The 12078-nt window shown below is 34.1% G+C and overlaps 2 protein-coding genes across 2 annotated transcripts; both read left to right on the top strand.

Annotated features, from left to right (window-relative positions):
* The first annotated feature begins 236 nt into the window (after positions 1-236).
* On the top strand, positions 237-2656 carry LOC110698103. The gene has a single exon (XM_021875505.1). It carries the CDS (start codon positions 860-862, stop codon positions 2462-2464), a length of 1605 nt encoding a protein of 534 aa, XP_021731197.1. The 5' UTR covers positions 237-859; the 3' UTR covers positions 2465-2656.
* Positions 2657-8242: 5586 nt separating this feature from the next.
* Positions 8243-12018, top strand: LOC110698099 (probable protein phosphatase 2C 65). The gene is made up of 4 exons (XM_021875502.1): positions 8243-8571; positions 9433-9810; positions 10197-10538; positions 10867-12018. The coding sequence occupies exons 1-4, from the start codon at positions 8368-8370 to the stop codon at positions 11311-11313; spliced, it is 1371 nt and encodes a 456-aa protein (XP_021731194.1). The 5' UTR covers positions 8243-8367; the 3' UTR covers positions 11314-12018.
* Positions 12019-12078: the final 60 nt, after the last annotated feature.

The following is a 12078-nucleotide window of genomic DNA, read 5'->3' as shown; positions in this document are numbered from 1 at the left end:
AAACCGCAATTTTACGGTTTGAAAATTGCGGTGCTGTTTTTAAAAATTACAAACCGTACTTTTGCGGTTTGGTGCGGTTTATGATCCAAACCGCACCACGAACACCTCTAATTATTGATTTGCTTCCAATAATTTAATCACATTCTTAAAATTAAAAACCCTTAATAATTTAGTCATTTATACGCAGATTTGCTACCCTACACACTAATCCACAAGCACGCTTTCTTGATACCGCGGCTGGTAACCGACTACCGGCTAGCAATGTCAAAACCGTAAATTCACAAAACCTGAATGGGAAATAAATCAAGCTCTCACCTTTCCAACTCATCACGCGTCACCACCGAAACTTCCGGTAATCCTGCCACTTTTTCTCTCTCCTCCCATTTTCCTCCTTTTTATTCCCTTCTTTTTCTTTCTCTCTCCATTTTTCTCTTTCTCACTCAACTCCATACTTCCCGAGTAAACTAACCAACTCCATTATTCTTTTTCTCAAAAAAATAAAAATAAAAAAATAAATAAAAAATTCAAATGTTAATACAGTTTGTTTACGTATGAGAGAGAGAAAAACTCCGGCGTAAAACCACCATGATTTCCCGATTTACCCCTGATTTTCCGGTATATCCTCTCTTTTCTTCGCCGTCTTCCCGTGTTTCTCTCGTCGGTGCTAACCATACCTCCGCCAGATTCTGCTCTCGCTAAACCTCCATTTTTCTCTCTCCTAATTCAATTTTTTTTTTATTTTGTTAATTAAACACAATTCTTTTATATTCAGCAATTGTAAAGCGAGAAATTCATCGATTTTTTTTTTTTTTTGAATTTTATACAAATTTTTTGGATTTTTTTTCTGTGGAAATTTGATATGAAGAAGGTTCCACACAGCGGTGAAGCTGTGTTAATGGAGTTACCGGCGAAGCCGAGCTTTGTACGAAACTTTCTGGTGAAGATTTTGGTATTTTGTGTCTTCATTTTCTGCTTTCGATTTGCTTACGTTGTCACAATCCGAGGTGAATCCTGCGATGTCGGCGATTTCTGCTTCTTTTCCATGCCGGAATCATTCAATTTCGCCGGAACGACGACAATCGCCGCCGTATCATCCGCCGCCGTCGTTTCTACCGAGGCAGTTTCCGACGATCGGAAAAACATCCTCTACACCAGCAAAAACTGGCGGAAATCCGTTCAATACTACTCCTCGGTGTTCCAGGATCTGATTGCCGAAGGTTTTCTCTCTCCTGAATCGAAGTCTTTGTGCGTTGATACGCCGTTAGGGCAGGAGGTCCTCGCATTGAAGGAGCTCGGAATTTCCGACGCCGTCGGAGTGGCGAAGACGGCGGCGAAGCCGCTTGTGGTGGCGATGAAAAACTCCGGCCGCCGTCAGCCGTTTGAGAATAACACCTTCGATTTCGTGTTCTACGGCGGTGGTGGAAGGATTGATAGTCTGAGCAAATTCGAAGAAATCGCGGTCGAAATTGGGCGGACGCTGAAGCCCGAAGGGTATTTGGTAATCCACTCAAGAACTAACGATACATACAGTTTACATTCGTTAATTGCTTTATTCAATTGTTGCACATTTATTAAATCCCGTGAAATTCAAGGTTACATTGGTGATGATAATAATGTTGATGATGGTAGTAGTGTTATGATTCGTGAGGTTGTGATGAAGAAGGAAGAATTTGGTTCAATTGTGTATAGTGGTGGTAGTAAGGAATGCTCGGTTGTGCCGGGGTATAAGCAGGAGATTGTTCGAAAAGCCGAGGTATTGATTCAGGTGGAGCCATTGAAACCTTGGATTACATTGAAAAAGAACATACAGAATGTCAAGTATTTGCCTTCAATGGTGGATATTAGTTTTAAGAGTAGGTATATATATGTAGATGTAGGAGCTAGGAGTTATGGTTCGAGTATTGGGAGCTGGTTTAAGAAGCAATACCCTAAACAGAACAAGACGTTCGAGGTTTATGCCATTGAGGCTGATAAATCATTTCATAAAGAGTATGAGGCTAAGAAGAAATGGGTGAATTTGTTGCCTTATGCTGCTTGGGTTAAGAATGAGTCCTTGTTTTTCGAGGTTAATCATGATCCCGGGGATGATCCTGAGGAGAAAGGGAGTAAAGGGCGCGGTATGGGAAGGATTAAGCCGGTTCAATCGCATGATGGAGTGTCCAGTGGTGTTGATGAGATTGTAGGGTTTGATTTTGCTGAGTGGTTGAAGGCTACTGTGACTGAGAGAGACTTTGTGGTGATGAAGATGGATGTTGAAGGGACCGAATTTGATCTTATCCCAAGGTTGTTTGAGACTGGGGCAATATGTTTGATCGATGAGATCTTCCTCGAGTGCCATTACAACCGGTGGCAGAGGTGTTGCCCGGGTGAACGGAGTGCTAAGTATGAGAAGACGTACGATCAGTGCTTGGACCTGTTTACTTCCCTCAGAGAGCGTGGCGTTCTTGTTCATCAATGGTGGTGATCTTTGGTAACAGACCATACTTGAATGTCTTTATTGCTTTTCTTGTATTTTCTCCAAATAACTCTGTTTACCAGCAATGCTGTTCATGTTCTTATTTTCACAATTAATTCTCAGTCATAGAAGTTGTCTTAGGATCTTTACTTGCAAATGAAAATTACACTTAATTCAGTTATACCATATTCTTTGATTTAATTGTTTCCGTTCAATACTGTTGATATATCCTTATCATGAGGAATCCTGACTATCTTGGCAAATAATACTTTGATTATGTATCTAAGATGAAAACTCTTAATTGGTTTCGATAATGGATCTCTGAACCAAATGTTTGCTGTTAGTTTTTCGTTGCTGAGTGTTGTTTTCGTACCACATCTGGATTGGCATGATAGTGCATTTTCCTATGGTCTCTCCTTTGTTTATATGCTGTTATGGTGCCACATTTTGCTCCCCTGCTGCAATTTGTGGCACGTTTGCTGGACAAAAGTTCTTCTAATCCAATATTATAAGCTGCATTGTCTTCCAGATTGAATTTTTTTTATGCTTATACTAGTGTTATTTAGCAATGAATGGTTCATGTTGAACTGCTTATGTTGACCCCCCGCCCATATTCCCTCCTTCAGTCGTTCTCCTCCCACAATAAAAGAAGATAAAGTGAAGGCAATAAGTAAAGTGAAGATAAGAGGGAGAGGGAACAAATATGCATGGAACTTTGTTGAAATTGATTGCCAATGCTTTATTCTGTTGGAGGGAGAATCCTTTTCACTGTTTGTTTCATTTGCATCAAAACTAACCACATTAAGTTGGTTTTAAGAATGGTCTAATTGCACTACAATTGTGACATTTTGGTGCATTGATAGGCCATAACTGATTTGGCATGTTCTTTATAATGAGCAGTATGGCTGTGATTGACAGTGAAATAGATTGATAGAACCGCATATGAAATCTCCATGTGCTGACTGTAGCCCGCCAATTATTTCGCAATTTTTCCCATACTACCCCTTGATACATCATTATTTCCCCCTACGTAGATGGATCGAAAACGACTGCCATGGAATTAGGAACCCTTGATGATTGGTAATGTACTAATGAGACCGTGATTTGATGAATTTTAAGGGGTTAATCAAGAAATAGTTAGTTTGTCGGGCCTAGGAACATTTCCATGTACTTATGCTGAGAATTTATTTTATGCTTCTCTAGCCTTCCCTACATAGAGAATTTTTTTGCCTTCATTCTTTTCCTTTTCTGTAGTTGATATTGATTACCGATATATCGGTAACTATCACATTAAAGACCTAGATGGTCTCTTGAGGACATTGAATAGCTGGAAATGAAAGTAAAAGTTCGGTTGGGGTAGGGGTGGCCGGTGGGGGGTTGGAATTGGTTGTTTATCAAACTTTCCATTTTGTGTCTTTATAAAAACATACCCTTTTTTATGAATAGGATTCGTTTATATTTATTGAGTGGTCCTTCTCTGTAATTTTCACCATGTTTTGTTTTAGGTGAAGTTGGGTTTTGTCAACCTGGCTGATTATGTTTCCATGTGAGGTTGTGACAGTTTTAATTTATCATGTGATTAGTCAAATATATTAACGTTTCATAAGTTTGTCTCTAGTGAGATGAATTTGGTCATACTATGGGACATCTGAGGGCTTAAACTAGCTAGTTTCGCAAATGAGAATTTGATCCCGCAACCTTGTACTCCTTGCATTCGAGTCATTCAGGGTAAGGGAGGGGGATTAGGTTTGTTATTTTTCGTCGTGAAATATTATGTTACAGAAGTCGCGATCATATTGCTAATATTAGTATAAATGTGCTTACTGATGTGTGAAAGCGATTCCGTCTGAAAATGTGCTAGACTGTGATCTTAAGCAATTTCCCAGAAATTATTAGTTGCATTCATTAACACAACGATAACTAGTTAAAACAAACTGTATTAAGAAAGCAATGATTGAGTGGTGGCAAAGCTGTAGATCTGTAACAATCATTGCTTAATAATTATAATTTCAGTTTCAGTGTGCTGTGATGCTTCTAGTTTAAGAGCATTTTTTTCCACGTATTTTGCCAATGTTAATAAATTAATATTAATACAAGTATATTTTATATTTTGACTGACAATAATGCCTGAGATTTTAATATGCTGTATGCTTTAAGTAGTACATTCATCTCCTTTATTTGATTGGATTTCATGTGAGTTCATCATATTTGGCATCTGCATTGTCTCTTCACATTGATTGCATTCTATTTCTTACCAAATAATGGCATTAAAAAGCTGGTTTTATGATTGTATATTATGTGGAATGAATTGTTTCAGGACAGATGATTTGTACATCATGAAATGTGGGTATCATTTGTAGATTCTTGATTTACTTGATCTATTGTCATGTTACGGTATACGGAGTATGATACACTAAGACAAATTTGAATTAGCTCATATGTTTTTGGGGCTAGGCTTTTATGATTGGCAAACCTAGACCTATCAAAATTCATTAGTTTTAAATTAAGATCGATCTAGACATGAATCGTACAAATCGGATGATATGATTATTAGCGGGATTTAGGATTGAACCGATTATAGCTAAAGTTGGTTCAATCCATAGCCACCTCTTGGTGAGGTGGTCACTTGACCCTCTGAACTACATAGTACTTAGACATGTCCAAAGTTGACCTGATTTGATTGACATGACAAAATTAAAAGTCAACCAAAAATAATTAATGTATTCAATTCATATGAACATAGTGAAGTAGTCTAGAGGTGATCAAAGGGTGGGTCGGGTCTAGGCGAGAAAAATCAGCCTACTTGCTCAGGTCGGGCCAAAAAAAAAAAAAAAAAAAAAAAAAACTAAAACTACAAAAATGCATACTCAAGCCCACTCATGAAATTTAATAGTTTGGATCTCATAAGGCCCCATCAGATGTGGGCTGAAAAATCTATCCAAAACCCGCCTAAAATTAAGCTAAGTCGAACTGGGCCAGCAGGCCTAGCTGAGTTTGATCAGCTCTATAGTGAACCTATATAAACAATTATTTAACAAACTGGTTAAAAACCGAACATAGACCCAATTTGACAACTTTACTGAATTTTAATTATAAATGTGAGTTGTTCATAGTAAAAAGTTAAAATAATAGTTATGCTAAAGTCAAATTTTGTACCACTTTTAAGCATACAACCCTAAACTATTTGGTATCAGCACATTTTATTTGACATATATATTATATATATGCTTAAAACTTAAAAGTGGTACAAAATTTGAGTCTGAAAGATCAGAAATCAATTTACTCTATTAAATGTGTTCCATAGACAATGGATACAGTTAGTTAATGTTCTTCTGCTTGTAAAGGTTGAATCAGTTAATTTTCTTACATTGATAGGTATGCAGTATGCACGAACACATTTTATATTCATACTGTATTACAAGAATATTATTATAAGTAAATGTTAAACTATACTTCCTATTTTACCAAAGTACCAAACGTTGAGGTTCTCAAAAAAAAAAAAAAAAAAAAGTACCAAACGTTGAGAAATTAACCTTGGAACGAGTGAGCATTGGCAGCAATCTTAAGATGCTGCATACATTGCGTAGGATGTGGTACACTGGTGCAGTAATTTATATGAATGGGATGTCTTGTGTTTATATTATATTGGAATCTACAAGGTTGGGGGATCCAAAAATGATTTTATGGTTTACAAAATAATAGAAATATTAAACTGATTTGGGGCTCTATATTATATTGTTCACATCATTTTCACTTACTTTACGGAAAAAAAAATGATATTTTTAGATAAAATAAAATAATAGAAAAGTTGTGAGGGAGTCAAAAGGGTATCCAATTTCAATTTACACCATAATAAATTTTCATAATTATTTATTTATTTATTTATTTTTTATCTAAACTTATTATACCCTATTATTGGGTTATATTAGAAATTTAGAACTTAAGGTTTCTTTAATTTTTATTTATTAATTTTATTATTTATTTATTTATTTATTTATTTTGAGGAGCTCTATTTAAATGCAAATATATTCTAAAAACAATGATAAAACATAAATGATCAAAGTGAGTACTTTTTAACTTAACACTTTGACCGTATTTTGTAATTATTATACTCTCTTCTTCCTTTATACCTTCCTACTTTTCGTTTTGACATGTTATTTTATAATTATTAATACCTATGTTTCTAAACCATTTTTTCTCTACTACTAAAAAGTAAAAATAGGATCTAATTTCACTTATGACTACTTCATTTTATATGAGCAGTAAGACCTTGTTCACTTCAGCTTAAAAAAAACAATATTCAGTAAAAATAATTTTATTTCAACAAAAATAAGTTCAGTTCAGTAAAAATCAGTAACTTTAAAGAGGAAATATAGCATAAAATCAGTAAAAATAATTTCACTTCAATAAAATTAATTTCATTTCAGTAAAAATAATTTAAATTCTAGTTCAGTAAAAATAATTTCAGTTCATCAAAAACAAGGTGAAGTAAACGGGGCCTAAACGATAAGATTAAAAAAAAAAAAAGAACGGAGGAAGTATAAGGAAAAAAAATTGTCATGTGGGATATTGTTAATATGTTGCAATTTATATTTTCATAATATCAAATTTTCATAAATACTAGAGATATTAATAATACCTGTTCACTTCACCTTAAAAAAATATTAAAAAATATTTTCACAATATCAAATTTTCATAAATACTAGCTCTTTTTCCTTTGTGGAGAGGTCTGGCAACCGGGTTGCCCATGAGCTAGCTAAATTAAGCTTTTCTTTTGATGATCTTAGAGTTTGGATGGAAGAGGTCCCTATTGGTATCTCTGATTTTGTAATTGATGACTTGAACCATTTGGTTGATTAATAAAATTACTAGCTCGTGTTCCGTCAATAAAAAAAAAATACCTGTTCACTTCACCTTAAAAAAAATATTAAGCAAAAATAAGTTCAGTTCAGTAAAAATAATTTTAGTTCAGTAAAAATAATTTCAGTTCAGTAAAAATAAGTTTAGTTCAGTAAAATTCAGCTTTCTTAAAAAAGAATTATAATATAAAATCAGTAAAGATAATTTCAGTTCAGCAAAAATAATTTCAATTTAGTAAAATTAATTTAAGTTCAACAAATATAATTTTGTTTCATTAAAAATAATTTCAGTTCAGCAAAAATAAGGTGAAGTGAATGACCCTTACTCCCTTAGACTTGTATGTTGTAGACCAAATGCACAAAAAAAAAAAAAAAAAGGAGGGGGGGGGGGAATTATTACCCCAAGTGTAAAATAAGAAATGATCAACAAATTTAGGAAATAAATCATATAATTATTTTTAGCAACCAATAACCACAATGTATCATTTTGGATATCAAAAAAATCAGAAAATTTAGGAAACAAATCATTTGATTATAGGCAACAATATCAAGTGAGATCCTAAGAAATCCCCCATATATAGTAATTAATCCCCAAAAATGATGGATGCAAAAATAGATGATGCACCTATCATTGAAACATTGTAATTTAAATACATTTGCACAATTAGTTGTCTAATCTTCTTGATCCCCCACAAAATTTTAGGACAGCCAAATTTTTAATAAGAATTCATCAAATTTCAACCTCAAAGTTCTCCTCCATATTCTAATTCAAATTCTTGTTAACTGTTCTAATTAAAAGGAATATGTTCCATGATTTTTTATTTTGTTCAAGATTAATTTGTATGAGAGTTTTTGAGAATATTTTTATTCCATTATTTGTATTTTCGAATTCTCAAAAACATATCCACAACCCTTCACATGTATTTTTGCCTACATTCTAGCTACCAAAGATTTTTTTGCTTGAATTTCTAAGAAAATTCTAGTAATTAAATTGAAAAATTGGCTAGGTAGGAACATTAAGTTTATAAAAAATATATTAAAAATAAAATAAAAATGGGAGCATGTTGTAGCAAAGAAGGGGATTATGGAGATCATCGACATATTGATACTTATGAACATGAATATGAACATGAAAATCATGTAATTGAAGGAGAATATGGAGCTTCAATTAGACTACATGGATCTTCTTCTTTTATTTCAATGGCAACTACACAAGGGAAGAAAGGAATCAATCAAGATGCCATGACAGTTTGGGAGGTAAACTTCTAAACTTTTATTGAATTGTTTTGCTTATATGCTCTATCCGTCTATTAAACGTCATTTTTGTACCAATGAAATAAATACTTTCTACTCCGTACGATTTTTTAGTCTCATTTAATTTGTCTTGATCTATATTTTCAAATTATGTAATTTTAATTTTTTTACAATTATGCTATTAAAAAGTTAATAGTCAAAGTTGAGCGTTGGAAAACGTACTAGTCAAAGTGGAATAACTAAAAGAACCCGTAGTTTTTTTATTTATTAGTCACTTTAAGAGTAAGGGATAGCTTAAGTGATAAGAGTTTTTTTCCAGATTTCAAGAGATTGATTCTCACCACCCGTCCTTGTGGTTCTCCGGATACGAAAAAAAATAGCCACTTTGACTTTAAAAGGCCAAAGGGTCACCAATAGCAAAGTACAATTTACTTTTAAGTCGAATACTTTATTTTTAGTTAATAAAAAACACATTTGAGTAAATCTAACAAATCAACGTGATGATGAATGTATTATAAAGTCAATTGCTTGAAAGTGAGGGATAACTTAGGTGGTTAAAGCTCCCCTCCCGATTATATTACTCACACACTTTTGAAGTTGTGGCTCTCTATACAACAAAAAAACAAAATCAATTTTTTTTTATACATATAGTAATGTAAATGAGTCTTCATTTAAGATAATAGGCTGAACAGAACAACTAATTTATGTTTAAACAAACTCAATTTGTCAAATATATCAAAAGATTCAAAACTAGCATAAAATTTGAAACATAGGATGTTTCAATGAATGTTACACAAATATATAACGGTTGAAGCCAATTTGCCAATTAATGTGCTAAATTTTAATATGGTGGCCTGGTTTCAGGACTTTGCTGGTGAAAAAGATGTGTTCTTTTGTGGGGTGTTCGACGGGCATGGACCGAGTGGTCACAAGGTAGCTCGCATTGTCCGCGATCAGCTACCAATAAAGCTCTCCACTGCTCATAAGCTTCTCCATATGAAAGGGCATAGCACGAGTGATATCGATGCATTTTATGAGGACGAAGATGGTGCATTGCTACAGGCATATCCTAGCAACGGCAAGACTATTGATAGCCACCACGACGGAGATAGTTCTGATGCTGTACAGTTGTGGAAGGCTGGCCTTTTAAGGTCATTTAGAGAAGTGGATAAAGAGCTCAGCCGCGACCCTACAATTGAGAGCTATTGTAGTGGTACAACGGCTGTAACGGTTGTCAAACAGGTTGATTTTCTTGGTTATTCTTTATCATTGATCTATATTGTTTAGTTAAAAAAAATGATCATACATTAATTAGTTTAATTTTGTCTAGCATACTTTAGTTTTGCACTTTCATACTAGTTTGATTTTGTCAAACAGGTTGATTTTCTTGGTTATACTATATCATTAATCGATATTGTTTAGTTTCTAAACAAAAAACTTGGCTAGAGCATGATCATACATTAGTTAGTTTGATTTTGTCTAGCATAGTTTGATTTTGCACTTTTATATGACTTTTACATCCGTTTAATAAACAAAAGCAATGCAAAATTAATATGATCATGGAAACAAGTTTATATACTATAACATGTTTATGTAGTAAAACTATGCAAGTTTTCCCCTTGGTGTAGGGAGATCATCTAATAATCGGAAACTTGGGGGATTCGCGTGCAGTTATGTGCACACGAGGGGACAAAGGACAAGTTATACCACTCCAATTAACGGTAGACTTGAAGCCAAGCCTTCCAAGGGAAGCCGAAAGAGTGAGGAGTTGTAGTGGTCGAGTTTTTTCTCTTGAAGAGGAGTCTCATGTTCTTAGACTATGGCTGCCTGATGAAGATAGCCCCGGACTTGCCATGACAAGAGCATTTGGTGATTTCTGTCTTAAAGACTATGGTCTTAGTTCTACCCCTCAAGTCTTCTACCACCAATTGACTGATCAGGATGAATTCATTGTCCTTGCAACTGATGGGGTAAGAAACCTTACATGTTCTTATTGTGTTGCTCCTTAATATTTTGTTACATCTAGCCTAATAAACTTCACTTATACCTAAAAAAATAAAATTTGTGATGCTTACAAAGACATTTCATCCATTGTAAATTAACAATCATAGTTTTATAAACTAGATTTTGAATTTTGACCATCAGAATCAGATGTGACTTATTATTTCAGGTCAAATATAGTGACTTGTAATTTTGACCATCAGATCAGATGTGACTTATAATTTATGAATCACGTGGAACATGAAGTATGCTTGTTACATATGTGGTATGTTACTAAGGTTATACAATATTTTTCAGGTGTGGGATGTGCTAACAAATTTTGAGGTAGTAAAAATAGTCTCAGCAGCAAGGAAGCGATCCCATGCAGCAAAGTTCCTAGCAACACACGCAGTTCGTGCCTGGAAGAGCAGGTTCCCATCCTCGCGAACTGATGACATTGCGGTGGTTTGCTTATTCTTCAAGCCTCCACCCCCAGGAAAATCCATGTCAGAAGTCAGCCACATTACTCCTGACAGCTTGAGCCACCTTAATTCTTCAGTATCTCAACATACATACAGAAGCATTAGCAGTGATGCTGAGGAGGGGTTCGATTTTAGGGACAACAACAAAGGTAAGTTTCAGGACATTCCAGAGGATTGGGGTGAAGGAGAAAGTTTAGTGGACACATCATTGAATTTTCCGCGGTATACAAACTCTAGACACAAAGGCAGACCAACATCGAAAAGTGCTGATAGCGATTTTTGATACAAATTTTTTAGCTTAGGGGAATGAATGAATTAGGGCAGTGAATGATTTTGTGTACATATATATGGTTTTGAAAATGGCTAAAAACCTGCCTAAAGTGAGAAAAGTGTGAGGAACTCTGAAAATTTTTTGTTTTCCTTAATAGTTCAAACTTAAAAGGAAGATACATATAGTTGAATCACATACTAGTTCCTCTTAGATGAACCAAAAGCTGAAACAAAGAAGTTGAACTTCATATTTCTTCTATCATAAGATGTTGCCCAGAAAAGGAGGAGAAAATAGGAAAAGATGTGAAAACTAAACAGAGTTTCATCGGTTGTAATTTTGTGAATACAAGCCTTGTCCCGCTAACATATAGTTGATCATTTTTTTTTTTTTTTATTATCTCGTCTTTATAACCAGTGACGAATCCAAAATCACCAATAAATACCATCAATGCACTAGTATATACTCCGTAAACAATAGAAATATTATCACAAATCACATGAATGACCAATAAATCTTCAAACAAAGTTACAATTATAATCAGCAATTATATAAATGATTCTCGATCTTAACCTTATTTTGGACTGAAAATTATTTTAATGAACGGGATCTTTTTTTTTTTTCCAAACTCAAATTATTTTTACTGATGAAACTTAATTTTCATTGATGCTCTACTACTATATATGTATAGAGTTACTGAATTTTATTAAATACCAGTAATAAACTAATTTATGCTTTTGAATGATCAAGCAAGTTGTATTCAGATCACCACGCCCAGAT

The sequence above is a fragment of the Chenopodium quinoa genome, unplaced genomic scaffold (genome assembly GCF_001683475.1).
Source record: "Chenopodium quinoa cultivar QQ74 unplaced genomic scaffold, ASM168347v1, whole genome shotgun sequence".
NCBI lineage: Eukaryota > Viridiplantae > Streptophyta > Magnoliopsida > Caryophyllales > Amaranthaceae > Chenopodium > Chenopodium quinoa.
Note: the sequence above shows the minus strand (reverse complement) of the source record. Positions and strands in the feature narration are given on the sequence as shown.